At 48.3% G+C, this 16,904-nt stretch overlaps 1 protein-coding gene across 1 annotated transcript in view; it reads left to right on the top strand.

The window, feature by feature from the left end:
* Nucleotides 1-560: 560 nt before the first annotated feature.
* LOC142579124 (uncharacterized) overlaps nucleotides 561-16,904 on the top strand; it is a 30,652-nt gene continuing 14,308 nt past the window's right edge. The window contains exons 1-2 of the mRNA XM_075689026.1: nucleotides 561-1,517; nucleotides 16,381-16,583. Coding sequence (XP_075545141.1) covers nucleotides 841-1,517; nucleotides 16,381-16,583 — 880 coding nt within the window. The 5' untranslated portion in view covers nucleotides 561-840. The remainder of the gene's footprint in view (nucleotides 1,518-16,380; nucleotides 16,584-16,904) is intronic.

Genomic DNA, 16,904 nt, shown 5'->3' with positions numbered 1-16,904 from the left:
ACGTTAAAGAACACCGCATGTTCAAAATTTATCGAGAGCCCCCACTACGGTGTACCTCCTTATCAGATATCGTACCATTGGCGCGTAAAACTCTAATATTTTTGTCTTTTAGTAGTATAAAGGTTCCACTTAGATAACGGGTAAAGATATTGCTGTCTTGTGCACTGCTGTCGATTGCGCGCGTACACGTACGGTGCTCAAGGTCAGGATTCTCGCGCCTTGTTTATCCAATACAGTGTGCGCTATCGGTCAAGATCCACTCGGGTGATTCGGCAGCTGACACAGCTCCACGGCGGCCGGCTCCAGATGTGACATGCTCAAGAACTGCTCGCGGCCACGGCGATAAGGGACAAGGCCGCCTTTTTTCGTTCTTCTTGGAAAAATGCAAGCACGCGCCACATCTGTCAGCGGCAAAACAGCCGGCCTGAACATCACGGAAAGACGGCGAACAAAGAGGGCCGAAATTATTTTCCAAAAGGCCGGAAGAGATAAACGCCGGACGTGGCACGCAGATTCCGTTTCGACTTCCGACGCGAGGGAAAAATGAAAGGGGGCGGGGCTCGGGAAAGGATTCGATCGACGCATGCTTGGCGCCGGTGGCTACACTGGCAGGCCGGCAGCCAGGAACGAGTGGTAAGGTGTTGAGTGGTATCAGCGCGTTGTCGTCGCATACAACATTGGCTTGAAAAGCTGAAGACCCGCAAGCGGCGTCATCTGGGCTGTCTGCGGTTCAACCCCAAAGGAAGCGCCCGGAGCCCACGGCTGCTGCAGCGAAGGAAACGAGCGGTCAGCGAAAAAGCGCGCACCGGAATTGGGCAGACCCCCATCTCGTGTGTCGTCATGGAGCGAAACGGCGCCGTCAGCAAACGTCTAGCTGACGACGACGCATCGTCCGTCGAGTGGCTCGAGCGGTTCCGCCGAGAGAAGCGCCAGCGACGGAGCATGCGGCAGTGCTACGCCGCAATTGCCGCTACCGGCGCGAAGAAGTACTTGACCGCCAAAGAAACTGGGACTCCTGGTGCATCGTGCGCTATCATGCCGGACAGCTTGGAAGCATGCCGCGGAGACTCGGCGGGGGAACAAGCCCAGGAAGAGGAGCTGAAGAAGCGCACCGATGGCCAGAACCGCCCTGATATGCTGCTAAGCGGCATCTTCCGCCCGCCGCCGGAGATCGACGGCCGGCTATGCGGAGGGCGCGACGAGCCGGAGCTGCTGGTCACCTGTCCGGAGTCGCGGAGCGCGCCGTTCACGCTCGTGTTGTCATCGGCATACGCGCTCTCTCTGCACGTGTGTTTCGCGGCTAGCTCGTGGTGGCTCGTGCAGAGGTACGCGGTGTCTGGAGCTTGCGCGGAAGCTATCGTCACGCTCTTCCTCGCTCAGCTGTCCAGCCTGCCCCTGTTTGTGGTGGGCGTGTGCCGGCTCGTAGGCCGCCAATCGCAACCTTCTTCGGGATGCGTGCTCTTGCTCGTTCTTCACGTGCTCGTCGCCGGTCTGTTCAACATGGTCCCACTGTTGCAGTGAGTGCTTTTGCTTGGTTTTTTCACGATGACTTCTGTGATTGTTGCGACGGCTGTTAACCTAGCTCTACCTGTGGTCGGTATTCACCGAGCCAGAAAAAAGGCAGTGAGATTCTGCCAGAACCACACAAAAATTAAGCCTCCCTCGACGATTCCGTTACGTCTCTAACTACTCTGAACGTTCGACGGAAGAAAGTACTAATTGCATCCCCGCCACAACGTGACGATGACGATGCACGATAGTCAAGCGGAACATTTGAAAGCTTAAAACGCGTGCTGTCTAAATGCTTCATGCAGCCAGAAAGACTTCTTAACGTAACTTTAAGCCATGGACGAAGTGTAGGAAATAAGACTACTGTTCCCAAAACTGCTATGTATAGTATCGTCCCATATCAGCTATCGCTGTCACGAGTAGCGTGCGCCTAAATCTAGCCAATGAGGAGGCAATACCTTCGTAGAACTCTTGCGACAAAGAAGTTGTGTGAATACAAGTCCGGGTTTTTTAGCAAGTGCGTTCAGCAGTGCCCACGACACGAAGACAGAGCTATGCATCATCCCTCTCCTAGAGTTAAGACTTTTGACGTCTTCAAAGCTGCATTGGAAACGCCTGACCATGAATACAATGCTGCATACGTTAAGCGCATCGCCACAACTGAGACGATATAAGTGCAGTCTTTCCCAGATATTAGTATTCAGGGATGCAGAAATTTCGAAGACGGCAAAAGTGAGAGGACTATCGCTTTACCTGTAAATAAGACCCTCTATTCTAATTTCGTGCATGTACGGCAAAACATAGTTGCTCAAGTAGATGGAAAAATGGTTGTTCAGTCACAAGTAATACGCATAGCTTACACACCTAGCGAATCAAATCAAATACCTCAGGTCACTTTTTTCAAGTTCCCGTATTACTGTACAACTTCATGGTTGGGGGCAGCGCAAGAGGAAGAAAGCGAGACAAATACGGCGCTGAATGTCGTTGCAATACCATGCTTCCACCGCATTTCAAACAAATTAAAAGTGGCGTCAAAGTCTGAAGTGAATGTAGCGTTTTTGGCTTACAAGTTTAGTGCAATTTCTTCTGCAGCACAAAAGCGCGCTTTCGAAGGGGCGTTGTACAGTCAGAAGTGTGCAGCATAAAACACGGGTTAAATTTGTGCCTTTCAAAGGTAACATCGTTTGCGCGACACCATTTCTTGCTGCTTTTACTATGAACCGCACTGGCCGTTGCCTTGTTATTGAATTATACACGTTTTATGAAGGGATTTGCGTATTCTCACCTGAGTTTACTGCCGATTGCGGCTGCAAGCCGGTTCTTGTAGGCACCACTGCATTGTTCTGACACCGGGATAAGATGTCGCTTGAAGTCGTGGAGGCCTTCCACATAAGGATCCCATATCTGTCGGCCAGCCGTCAACATCGTTTGAGTATTTTGATTTGGGCTGATGGCATGCATGTGTTTAGTTTGTACTAATCAGGTAGCTGTGCGGACTTGTCGTGCTACCGTTATTACTGTCTGTCTACCTGCTTTGTGTAGTTACAAATGAGGTATGGTTATCATCCATTGCTTTTCTTGACACTTTGTCATTGATTATTTGATCGAAATCCATGAGATGCGCTGAGTGCTAATCAGCGCTGTGTTTGTCGTCTCGCTTTCTTATGCTTCGGCCCTTGCGCTACCCCAACGATGAAGAACGAACTTCAGTTATCGTATTTATATTCTATGCCTACAGTTCTTGCGTAAGTAGTAATTGTATTTACAGAAAACAAAACTGGGAGAAAGGCCACCAGCATCGTAAAGTAATATTCTCGTGTTTGCACAAACGCCCGATGTTGACCGACATTGTTATGATTTTGTGTTTAGTTTCGGAACTTCTGAAAATAATAGAATTCGGTGCTGAATCATGCTCATGAATCTAATGCAAAGCCTTTAAGTTTACTAGCACATGATGCCTTCAGGAGGAAGGCCTCCAATTTCCGTCAGAAGAGCCCTTAACCGTCAAGCTGGCTTAACTTGCTCGTCCTGTATTTTTTGCATAGATGTGGTTTATTAATGAGAAGAGATGCCGTGCATAAACTAACTTTGACAAAACATGTTACTAAGCATGCCGCTCGTTCTAAGCAGCTATGTATGTTCGAGCACCTTGGTCAGATCAGCTGCCGCGTTGGTCCACCCTGGACTAAAGCTTCACTGTGTCATTTTTATGCGTATACAGCCTCCAGAATTTTTAATATCGCGCGAGCGGCGACCGCACCGCATGGTATCGCACCTTACAACGGCAAGATCGGCGATAGTGCACGCAAATCATACTCCATTGCGAGCGTCGTCTGCTACGCTGTTCACTTCAGGAGGCAACACGCTCGCAAGGGTGCGGAGTCCTATCTACAAAAGCCGCTGTGAAGTGAAACACGTGCACGACTAAAATGTGCAAGACTAAAATACGCTTTCCATTTTTCTTCCGCATTAATGGGCCCCCGCATGCGTCATAGAAATAAGGTGATATAACTATAGGAAATTTTATCAGCGCATGCAAGGTATCGTCTGTCAGCGACGGGGCCTCACGGATAACAAAGGCAGTGCGTGTGCGCTGCTGAAGGGAAGAGCATAACAGACGAAGCACGCACTGTAGAGTCCTTCGTGCGCTTGCGCATATTGCCGATCTCGCCGTTATAAGGCGCTGACATTCCGTGCAGTCGACGCTCGCGTAATGGTGAAGATGCTGGCGGCTGTTACATACGGATACCTTTCTTGCGTGCATCACGCTGCTGCAAGGCTGTTGAACCCCTTCTACTGTTAAATCTCTCCCAGATATCTGCACATTACACTACGCGGTAGTCTCACCTGTAAGTCATTAGGACACCGAGACGAAACTGGCTGAAGCGAGTGCTAGTCCCAGACCCTCGCTCAGAGGAACATTGCATCGCTGCAACGCTTCGTAGTAAACGAGCGCGGTTATCATGCACATGATGAGTCGCGTAAATAGAAGAAATGTATATGCATTTGAACAGATGCTAAATGTTTTAACAAGATTTTCTGCAGAAAGCCTCTCCGGTTTATAGTGTTGCGCAAAAGAGGCATGGTACGCTATCTATACCAGCCCATTTTGACAAGCGAAGCGCACAACATACCAGTACGCTCTACCGTTACACCCTTTTCTTCGTCAACTGTCTGCATCATGTCCAGGCGTCATGTGTCTGTGACCTATGTCTCGTTCATTTTATTGCGATAAGTTATATGGACACTCCACGCATTTCTGCCGTCGCCGTAATGTTCCGTATAAATTCCAAGGGCGTTAACGCAGTCGCTGCGCCCCTTACGCTGCATGTGCGAGGGGAGCCGACGATCGCGGCCACGGTGATCGCCGCTGAATCTCGCCCGCGCTAAAGTGAGGATAGCGGGGAGGAAGCGCGCCGTCTTCCGTGGCGCGCGAGGCACCCAACCTTAAAGGCGCGTTTATAGACCGTTTTTTCGTAGGCGCCGCCATATTGTGAACGCAGTGGCGCCGCCTATGAGCAGCGCCATACTGGCTTGGGTGAAAGCGGTCTTTTGCATGGCAGGTATACGCTCGGCGGTAGGTTCTGGCGTTTGTTTTCGCGGTCGTGCGGTCTGTTTAGTATGACGTGCGTCTTCTACGTGGTAAGTGGTTCTGTGAAACGTGCTGAAGTGGTTTAAGGCGTCACGGCCGGAATTTCTGCTGGCGTTGAGGTGGACGGAACACGCAGCGCGATGTGTGCGCGCATATATGAGCCTATACAATCAGCCTCGGAGATCAATTGTGTATTTCTGAATGTTCCAATCACTAATGTGACCTTATTGCAGTATTATCTTCTATTTCTAACTGCGGTTTATGAGCCATGAAACATACGCGACGATTGTAACAGCGTGGGTACCGTTCTGCTACGATGGGAACTGTGCTGTTATACTTTGATAAGCGTTCAAACTGTTCGCTGCAGGTGACATTGCGTGACTACTTGGTTGGATGGATGAGGTTTCCACCTATGAATAAAATAGTTTTGCCTAGTAATAGCAGCATACCTTATAGTCTGAATTAAGCTTGTTCAGTAAAGCGACTATTTACGAACTGCGCAAGCGTCCTAAGCAGTAGTAGGTGCCGGATTAGATATTTTTGTTCTATATAGCGCATGGTCCAAGCATACGGTATCAGCGGTTATATATTTATAAACATTGTGCGGCATTAGCCCGTTTTCTCTTGCTTTTTAGAGAAAGAGGATGGCAACCGATTTTTTTTTTCGGTTGTGTTCGTTCAGTTCTCTACGACGCGCTCACACGTATTACGGAATTTGCGCTGAGAAATAGCCATCGCATTCTTTTTAAGCGAACCCTCTCATATATTATGGTTGTATACAGGCCAAAAAAGGCAATGCCGAAGCACACAGCTTATATATGTATCGTGCTGTCTCACCAACCGCAGTGATCGCTGTGTTGAGCAGCACCATGGGCCTCATGCAGCAAGTCTAGCGTAGACATATGGTAATTTGAAGCATACTTGAAATGCGTGAGAACGATGCCAGTGTGTCACAAATATTTGATAAAGCCTGCCGCTCAGATGGTTCGTGGTTGCCTTAGGTTGGCCGTGCACGAGCATGCACCCTTATGTTTTATGTTTTACTCCCTACGCCAATCGATCAGTGAGCTGATTTACCATTTATTGCTGGTAATGCAGAGACGCCGGCTTTCTTTGTTGAATTAAAATCGATATAAGCAAAATAGTAAACACGCACCGCGACTGATAATGCGCGTGCATCGCGGGTGATTATGCGCATCACATTTTTGCGCCCCCAAGACATATTTCTGCCTACAGTATAGTTACCGATGTACCGAAAGGCTTCACTGACGACCTTATATGAACGAACATGGCGTAAAGTTCACAAAGTAAGGTCTAAAACATCTCGAAATCGTTCCGCAGCACGCGACAGCAATACTTTCAAGTAGCGCCGCGCCGGATCGCCCAAGCCAGAGAGGAGGAAAACTCTCCGCGCGCCCTATCCTCCTCGCCCGATGAAACGGTCTATACGTTATCGGCGCGTAGGCGAGTGTCGCTCGACACCGGGCGCGTCGGAGCACATTGGCCGCGTCCGGTTACATTGGCTGCGCCAGTGCGTCGAACCTTCGGTCGAACTATAGACGCTGTTGTTCTTGCCAACGTGACGTAACGCGGCCGCGTGCTCACGCTATGTCGGACTATATTTAGCCCTTTAAGGACTAAATATAGTCCGACATAGCGGCACCGGGGAGAGTGGAGGGAGGGGGCTGCAACTGCGCGCGGCCGTATCTTCAGAGCAATCTGCGTTGAGGGCAGTCTAGGTGCGTCGGCGGCTCGTAGCTTTGTGCGTGCTGTGTGTTCTCGGCGCTCAGTTTGTGTTGAAGGGACAGACAGAACAAAGGTCACTTCGCTCGTTGCTGCTACCGCGTTTCCTCACGCCAGCGTTTTGACAGCGAGTGTCCGCGATCATCAAGTTTGATGTGTTCATGTTCGCTGTGCGCACTGACACCATACTTGTAAATTTAGCTCACAAGCCAATGTTTGCAAGCCCGTACGGCCGATAAAAGTGCTATCCTTAATCCGTATGGCTGTCTAATATAATTTGCTATCGTAGTCGATGCTTCGCCTTTCGGGCGAAACTGCGGCTTTTTTTTTTTTTTTGTGGTTGTGTCGTTGCGCTACATCACGTTCCTTAGCAAGCACAGACTAGCCCAGCAAAATGTTCTGCCTGCACCACTACAGCGCGCAGGTTGTCCAGAAGCTCTCACGCGTGTAGATCGGTAGCTGAACATTCCCGAGACGTTGTTCACGGGTCAGCGTGCGGTGTTGATCGTCATACTAGAATGGCGCTAATTCGTTCACCTTAGTGTTAGACACGCGCTGCTTACGCATATTGCCACTTTCACATATTTCATTCGTTTAACAATTGCACGTTGTGGAGAGGCCGGCGACATGCTGTAGTTGTTGCCAACATTTCCAATCCATAACAAATGAATTAAGTTAAACAATGCTGTGCCAGTTGAACCCGACGGCTGGGAAGTTCCCTAAACTTATAACAGCGCTGACGCCTGCAGTGCAAAATACACCGAGAGAGAAAAAGAAAATGGAAAGTGGCCTAGCCTCGAAAGTGCTTTGCCGCAGAATATGGTGCCATGACACTAAATAGCTATATGGACCCGTTATTGCTTTCAGTATTAAGATTATTCACTCAGGTAATTTCGAATAGAATCGGCGACCCGTGATTTCGATCGGCCTAGAGAACTGACTTTAGAAGTGGAAAATTGGACGGTGGACCGCACTCATGTTGAATGAATGAATTCTGGGAATAGAGGCGCGCCGTAGTGGGGGAATTAATTTTGACCACCAGGGGACCTTTAACGTGACCCAGATGCACGGGACACTGGCGTTTTTACATTTCACCCCCATCAAAATGCGGCCGCCGTGGCCAGGATTTGATCCTGCGACCTCGTTCTTAGCAGCGCTACAGCATAGCCGCGTAGCCACCGCAGCGACTGGCACTCGTGTTACTTCATGTGTTCGGGTAATCGCAAAGTTTGCGCATTGTATAACTGACTCCCCTGTGTGCCTTTCATAAAGTACGAAAAGGCGTTCAATTCAGCAGATACTCCATGGAGGCATCGTGTATAGTCCAGGAGTACGTGAAGCATACAGGAATATCTCAACATTTACTTGGATTCCACGCCTACCATGCCTCTTCCCAAGAAACGCGGAAATGCTGCAGTTCGGAAGGATGTCAGGCAAGAACACAATTTCTCAATCGTTATTCACTGCATGCTTGCAATAAGTATTCATTGTGATAGATTGGGAGAGATTAGGCACAAGGATTAACGGGGAATGTCTGACCAACCGGTGGTTTGCAGATCGAATTGTTCTTAAGAGTACCGGAGATCACAACTGATTGAAAACTTAAACCGACGAAGTATGTTTGGGGATTCATATGCGTAAGACTAAGGTAATGTTCCATAGTCTGGCAACTAGGAAGAGAATATGAGGTCGTGATTGGTGCCAGCCTCCAGGCCCAGTAGTCACGAACAGTCCGGATTATCAGTAGATTAAGTAGATTGCGAGACGAATAAAATTGGGTTGGAGCATGTATTGCAGGCACTGTCAAGACAAGATCGGTAGCTTACCAACGTCCTTGAAAAGAAAAAAAAAAGCATACCATCAGTGCAAATTCTGCCATTGCTAACCTATAGGGTTGTAGATTGGAGGAAAACAAGTTTGACAAGCTCAGGACCTAGCAGCGAGCGATCGAACAGAAAGTTGTAGGCGTAACGTTAACAGGCAGGAAGACGGTGTTATGGTTACTAAAGCAAACTCATGTAGCTAATATTATAGTTCATTAATAAGAGTAAGTGGAGTTGGGCAGCTCATGTGTTTAGTAATGCAGATAACCGGTGGTCTTTAGAGTAAGATAGTGTTCCAAGGGTTGGGGTAACGGCATCCGAAGACTACAGATGATTAGAGGATGTAATGGCATTAGGAAATTCGCAGGCATAAGATGGAGTCTGCAGACGCCCAAGTAATATTCGAGATGTCTGAGAGAGGTCTTCGTCCTGCAGTGCGACATAAAATAAGCTGACAATAAATGGCGTTGACTCAAGTGACAACATTGAATAACTGCGCGGAACATCCAGGGAGCAGTCCGTTCGCGTTTATTGAACACTTCAGACTAACGAGTAAATTCGTAATACATACAACAGCTAGCCTAGCGAGTATGTGGTCACGTCGCCGCAGCGCCTCTACAGGCAACAACAAGATGCCTTACCTTATCGACGTCCGTGTGGCAGGCGCTGTAAGATTTGGAGACGATCTCGCCGCTACCACCATTTGTAAGATTTGGAGTCGAGCTGGTAGGACGATCGGAGGAACTTGGGGCGACAGGACTAGGCGAGCAGGATTTATTTACATTATTTACATTTGAACATGGAATACATTTACACAGTCTAGCGTGGCTCCCAAATGGAGCCCGCAAAACGAACATACAGCACACAGCTCACGAGCACATTTCGAGCACGACAACGAGCACCCCTAGCAGCCGACAATCGCTGCTTATAAGCACTCCGTTCGACGTCATCGTTCGACGTCATCGCAGACTACACGCCTTTTTGGAGGAGGAGGGCTCTCACACACGTGCCGCAAAAGTTTCAGTGCTCTCTCCGAGGGCCGACGACCTTTGCAGCGCAGTCGTCGTGGTAGCCATTGTCCTGCGTCCCCGTAGTCAGATGGTCACGCCCGAACCCAGCCGGCGCCCATAAATTCCAGAGCTGCCATAGTCCTCAGTTCTCCAAAGGAAGTTCACGGTTGGTTAGCGCTGTCCTCGCTGGTTCTCTGAAGGGCGCCCCCACCCCGGATCGATCGACGCACCTGCAGCGGGCTGAAATACCTGCAGGCCGATCCTAACAGCGCCTATAGCACGGATATCCTCGTGACGTAAGCCAGCGCGTGGGCCTCCGAACTCGTTGACTCATGTACTGTTGCGGCGCTTAGTCAATCTCCGAGGTCACGGCTAATGGCCTCGGAGATTTTCTTTCTTTAACGCTGCGAGCTCGGTACTTCCGTCACGAACGGCTTGCGCGTTATCAGCTTGACACAGATCCTCGACAGGAAAGTAGTGAGCGCCGAGTTTTTAAGAAAGGAAACGCAAGCAAGGCAGATGACGATGATCGTTGTGGGACAAATATACAGGGTGTTCCAGCTAACTTTAGCCAGTTTAAAAATATGCCGATGCCCTCTAAGACGACGCCACCAAATGCATGTTGCTCACTTTTGTACGTAGTGTGTCACGCTATCTTTTTGCATTTTGCTTAATTAGATAATTAGGCAAGGTTAATTAATCAACTTCTGAAGCAACGAAGCTAAGCAAAAAATTTCGATTAAAAAGTTGTAGAGCGCTTTGCAAAACGTCCGATTAGACACTTTCGAACTTTCTATCAAGTAAGTGTTTTTCAGCTTACTGCGGATGCCCGCGAAAAAAAATGCCACGTGACATACCCGTTTGCGCGCGGTGGTTGCAGCGCTCCCAAACTGTCCGCGTACAAACGAACATAGCATCTAGCAGGGCGTGCTGCCGCTTAAAAGGCGACAAGGCAGTGATGAAGGCGTTGGGTGTGCGATTTACGCCAGTGGTGTGCTTCCCTCGCGGCGGTTCAGGATAGCAATAACCAGACGTAGCGGTGTTGTTTTTTTTTTTTTGCATCTGCAGTAAGGTGAAAAACACTAATAATTAACAGATAGAAAGACAGAAACTGTTTGTTCGGACGTTTTGCAAACCGCTCTGTAACTTTCTCATTGGAATTTTTTTCCCTAGCTTCGTTGCTTCAGAAGTTGGTTACTTAATGCTGACTAATTATCCTGTTAAGCAAAACACAAAAAATAGCGTGACACGCTATACGTACAAAAGTGAGCAACATGCATTTGGTCGTGCCGTCTTAATGTGCATCGGCGTATTTTTAAACGCTGGCTGAAGTTAGCTGAAACGCCTTGTATACCCCAAAGGGTGCAACCGTTTTAAGAGTGCAGAGGCCAATGTAAGCGAGTACTTTTCGAAATCATTTTATCGCAAAAGAACCGTGTCTGCTGCACATAGGCACCCTCGATTCAGGCAAAGCAATTTATTATTTGGCCAGTCTCGGTCAGCATGTTTCCATTTCTGTAACGCAGTGCTGTAATAACGCACTTCTTTCAACAAACGCAACATAATACGTGGATCTGGTTACGTGCCGATCCTTTGTAGCGAAACGACGCACACGACGGGACGGGGGAGACGGACAACACAATGCGCTGTCATCCGTCCCGTCGTCTGCGCTGTTTAATCATAGTGAATGTAAACCAGCTAGCCCAGCTTGTGACTCTTGTGCTGTTCCTATGTTTAATTAATGGCATTGTCATGGCGCACGAGGTAACTAAAAGTGCACCCGCTGCGGTGGCTTAGTGCCTTTGGAGTTGCGCTGCTATGCCTGAGGGCACGGGATCGAATCCCGTCTGCGGCGGCTGCATTTCGATGAAGGCGAAATGCAAAAACGCCCGTGTATCGTGCATGGGGTGCACGTTAAAAAAAAACCCTAGGTGGTTGTAATTAATCTGGCATCCCCCACTACAGATTGCCTCGTAATGATATGGTGGTTGTGGCATGTAAAACCCCATAACTTAATTTCATTTAGCTAAAATCAGTTATTTTTCATTTACGACCACCTCAGCTGACCTGACGTTTATTTGCGAGCACTACAAGCACGCATGAAATAATGCGAAGTAGCTTTTCATTAATTAGTATTCAGTCGAAAGTCTTAATGACTCGTTGCAATGGTTCATACCCGAAAAAAGCGGCGTCTAGCCCAGTGAGGCCCAAAATATCGCCAGCAGTGGCTCACATCCCCGTAAGCAAGCCTTTATGCAATGGCTGATTGTGAATGAAGAAATGAAAGAAAAAAGGAACTAAGGAAAGAAAACGAATGATAGAACAAAGAAAGAAAAAACGAGAAAGGCAGCGAAAGTACCTTTCGGTAGTGCATTAAGTGCTCGCATGTGTCGTAGAGGTGGTCGACCTACAGCGCCATACGTTTACTTCGCACTGCGGCTGGTTGTGTGTTGCACGAAATCTGACACCTCCGATCGCATGACTTAACGCATTACCGCGTGTGCAGCAGGCTTTCGCCTTCACGTGTTGCAGGAGTGTAAGGTGCTGCCGAAATTTTTTCTTAACACACGAAAACTTTATATTTCACAAATTTGTTTAGACGTAAGGAAATACTCGATTTGATATGTGGAGGTCGTTTTTCTCAAATATTCATTCGATTCGAAAATTTCAGTATTCGAACACCTCTACTGATTTCCTTTATAACTACCCTGTATAATATATATATATTATACAGGGTATCCAAAGTATGTATCCAAGAAACCTCTTACGTCACAAAGGCACGCGGACGGCGGCTTGAAGTCTGCGCGACCAATCCGGTGCTTCCATATATTCGCTCCACAGCACGCTTACTGGGCGCAAGCGAAGAAAGTGTTTTTCATTCACTGAAGCGATTACGGCAACCGAGGCGCCGCAACTCATGACGAAGAGTAGAAACAACGCCAAGGAAGCACGCTGTTGTTAACGACGCGCTCACGACTGATTCTCCTTTCACCATATAAACCACTTATTACGTACACTACGGCGCGTATTCATTCATTTTCAATGAAAATGGCGCCCGAGAGACATCCGGAAGCGTGCGTTTATTCCCCGGTTAAAAAAACTAAATGGAAAAGCGCGCGCGGCCAAGTCCCGGCGGTAGTCCAATCAGAAAGGGCTATTAGATCTTGCCGTTGAGTGCGGAAGTTGGCCGACGTTCAGGAGGATTTTGAGAACTGAAGGTTTATATACATTTACAGCAATAAAACAAAGTAATGAACAGTCATAAAGTCATCGACGGCCGGCAGCAAATCGGACGCTGCGGCCCGTGGCAAGAACGAAAAAACTATTCTCCCTTTCTCTCGCTTTTAACCCCTTCGGTCTCTCGGGGCACGTAATTTTCGGCCACTCGTCGAGCTAGCTCAGGTGTCATTTTTCTCCAGTGGTAGGCGCCCGTGCAAGTGCCCTCACATTCGCCCAATGGTAGGCGCCCGTGCAAGTGCCCTCACATTCGGCCAATGGAGACGCTCAAATGCTCCATTGTCCGAAGGTTGACTTGCCTCCGGCGTCGCCTCCTCGCTTGGAAGCGCTCAGCTGGAGGAGGCGGGTTGTTCTCGAACGACCTTCCAGAGCCGCAAAACAGCTTTGCTTGAGACCAAGATCAACTGCCTGGAATCGTGTCAGCCTCCCGTTGCACTTTCGGGAAGAGTCAAGCAAGGGGAAAGACAATAGCTCGACGTGCGGGCCTGTCTGACGGGTCCGGTGACGTGGTAGACGATCCCCGCCGCACCATAATTGGAATGCGTCGGTGATTGGATGTGGTCGGGGAACTTGAATGATGCCAGGAAAAGGGTCCGTATCCAGCAGGGCAGACGGGCGGCGGAGGGCGCGTGTAAGGCCCGCGCGGCGGCGGAAAAGTTCAAAGGATGGCGCTACTTTGAAAGGGGCCCCGAACCACTTTTTATTGAAGGGAAGAGAGGCATTTCAAGTGACAATAGGCTATTTCAGAATTACTTTACCGCAAAAAGTACCTCAATGCGTTCAGCAGAAGCGGAATTATAAGCCAAACGCGGTTGTACTCAGCGAGCTGCAGTGCGCTTAGCCAGTGGTATCGTAGCGGCACCCTGCGGCGGCCGCGCTATCTACACCATGTAGCCGACCGCAGCTTGATGCCAGCTATCGGCAAATAGCAGCGTCTAAGGGAATGACGAAATAGTGCGTCCGATAACGAATTAATGCGTCTAGATGAGAGTGAGGACAGCGCCTTATGTTGAAAAGCGAGCGTTTGAGAAAAAGGTGACATGGCAATCCGCTTGCGAGCTCCACACACCGCGTACGACAGCAAAGCTTGGCTGAGATGTTAACAGCAGCATATGCCACCCGCAGACTATGTTACTTCACCAAGCCCGAGGGTTGTTCAGGGCCCTTTTAAACATTGAAGGGTTTGATGTGGGTCGAGACTCACATGAGATTGAAATATTGGAGAGGCTGTACTTTCATATTAACGCCTGTTTTTTTTTTTTTAAAACACATAGTGGGAAGTCTGCGCCCGTCACGTTTGAGTGTTTCAAGATGAACAAACAAGCCCACACGAAACTTTTAATGTTATAAGTATGCAGTTTCCCTATAACTCTGAGATGGCGCGATCAGCATGGAGCAGCGATATTTATCTGACATGTTTCGCTTCTTGCGCTCTGACGGTAGGCCGATGCACCACGCACCTCTCAGCCTTCCGTGCAACATACGCGATCCTTGCAGTAGAAACAAACGCAGTCGTGCAACCGCAGGTTTTCTGGAGGGTGTCGATAACCTTGTGCTTGCGTCGCACAAGGCGACGACTAAGCCAAATCAGCGCGAAGGTGTTTCCCAATACTCGTCTATGTCCTGTTGTCTCGACGTGAGCGATATCTTCTGCAACAAGAGCTTGAACAGAGCTTGCTGTGGCATTCTCTTCCTGAGCACGCGATCGCAAATTCGAGTCCCGGCCATGGTTGTCGCATTTCGATCGGCACGAAATGCAACAACGCTATTGTGCCTAATTTTAGGTGCACGTTAGAGAACCTCAGGTGGTCGAAATTAATCCGGAGCCCTCCACTACAGCGTCACTCATAGATCATGCAGTGTTGCCTAGGGACGTAAGGTCCCATGAAAATCAATGAACAATAGCAGCATTTATGCCCTTTCGCAACGTAAACAATTATATATACAAATCCCTCCCTTAGTCCTAACGTATTGTTGCCTTCTACCCTTTCACTCTTGTCCACCGTAATATCTCCCAAAACCTTTTCCTGCTATCTACATGAATGTAAAGGCGGTGTTGGCGCCTGAAAGTAGCAAGGACCACTAGAGTTCAATCAAACGTACGAAAATAATGCGAGTAGTTGGGATGATGCAAATACGGAGTATACATATAGCGCATGTATGGTGTATATGCAACAGGGCTTACAGTGATGCAGAAACAACCAGTTGAGGTTAAGAACTCAGTGCAGTAAACTCAGATTGATAACTCAGTGCGTTGGTTTTGCAGTGTGTTATAGACGTCAGAGGCGTGCAATGTATCCAACTGCACGTGGTTCGTAGCGCACGTACCAGACGTTTCATGGGAAACTTGAGATATTTCTAGATACCAGTACAGCAGAGGTAAGTTTGAAATTGTGATTGACTCATTCGTTACCGAATATTCTCTATCACCTAAGTTTAGTTCAGCGCTCGTATAGCGATTGCAGAGCTGAAACTTAGCGGTGCAAGAATTACGTGGAACACTGATTGGTCAACAGTGGGCAAGCAAGGGACCCCTCCGCCGGAAGTTTCGACATGGCTTGGTTAGGAGGGCAGCTATTTTTGTCCTGACGAAGGCGTTGGCTTCGGGCTGAAGCCTCGCTTGTTCACCCATGCACTTTTGATAAGTTCGAGTGTCCCTCTTCCGATAGCCCCTTTGTATGGTGTAGAACACCATTGTAATTCGTAGCAAACTCTGGTGATGATCGGTGCTAATCTAAGAATGTAGACTAATCGAAGCGCTCACCGGCTTCGATTCTGCATTTCTACCATGCGCCATGAATTAACATTATAATTGATTAGCGAATTTCTAGTAGTGAATGAGTTCATCGATGAATATCACTCAATTTCTAACGTCCGCGCGAGTGAATAATGTATGCGCTGCCGGAAACATTAGTTAGGCTTCACGGAAACATACGGTATACATGAAGTCAGCTCACGCTAACATTCGAGAACGTAATTCAAACGGAATTTAATTCCTTGAAGTGACAACGTTATAAGCAAATGTGAGGATGTCGAAAATAAGTGAAGTGCAACGTGGTTCAAGTATATAGCTTGCGAGCGATCAAATTGGAAAGGAGAACCAAGCGATAATAATTACAATGCCGTGAAATTATCTACTCAGCCTCCCACTTACACACTAGGGATATATCGAGGATGTCTCTCTGAGTGCTATCTCTCAAGCGTTTGGCTCTCAACTTTCCACACTTCATGTTCACTACATTTCTGTGACCCAAATGCGGCAGACATGAGCATGCCCACATTGTTCGAGGGCAACATCGTTGTTTCCTCTTGACCGGCATCTCACTTTCCGACCGAGGGCTCAAAGCCTATATGTACAATCAAGCGGCTTATCACAAAGAGCATGGAATAAACCAGCGCTGTATTGTGCTGCATTTCGCTTTTCTTTCTTTTTTTCATCTATCCTTGCTGGTGATGCGGAGATCAGGCTGGTGCTGCGGTTAGTGGACTCTGTGGTGCTATACAAGACACGTGGCAAGCAGGACCAGGCTGCTCTGCTCAAGCGCCAGGACGTCATCACATTCACCAACGTCATGTGGGTGGCGACGCTCAGCTGCTTCCCACAGGCTGTATTCCAGGCAAAGCAGCTCTTCCAAGCGGCCCTGAATGAACAGACTTACACCATTCGCTGTAAGTATCCCTGCATCGTCACTGGGGATCATTTAGTCGTCGATAAAATGCGAGCACTAGTTGACATCATTGGAAAGCCGTGGAAATTTTACAGCGAAACTGCTAGTGAGACTAGAAGCGCCCGGAAACGTTGTATCCGTGGTTTTCAGTGTCATGGAATAACTGAATATTTCAGGGAATTTGTAATTAGAGAGAAGAGGAGTAATATTGCTGAAAATTTCGAAGTGGCTGGGTTAATTAGAACTTGATGAAAATTGCTAAACGTTCATGACTTCTCTGAACCTCTTAGAGGCGTTATAAGGAAACGCTTACAACTTTTCC

Source organism: Dermacentor variabilis, chromosome 1 (genome assembly GCF_050947875.1).
Source record: "Dermacentor variabilis isolate Ectoservices chromosome 1, ASM5094787v1, whole genome shotgun sequence".
Taxonomy (NCBI): Eukaryota; Metazoa; Arthropoda; class Arachnida; order Ixodida; family Ixodidae; genus Dermacentor; species Dermacentor variabilis.
The sequence above is the reverse complement of the archived record's forward strand: the minus strand, read 5'-3'. Positions and strand labels throughout refer to the sequence as shown.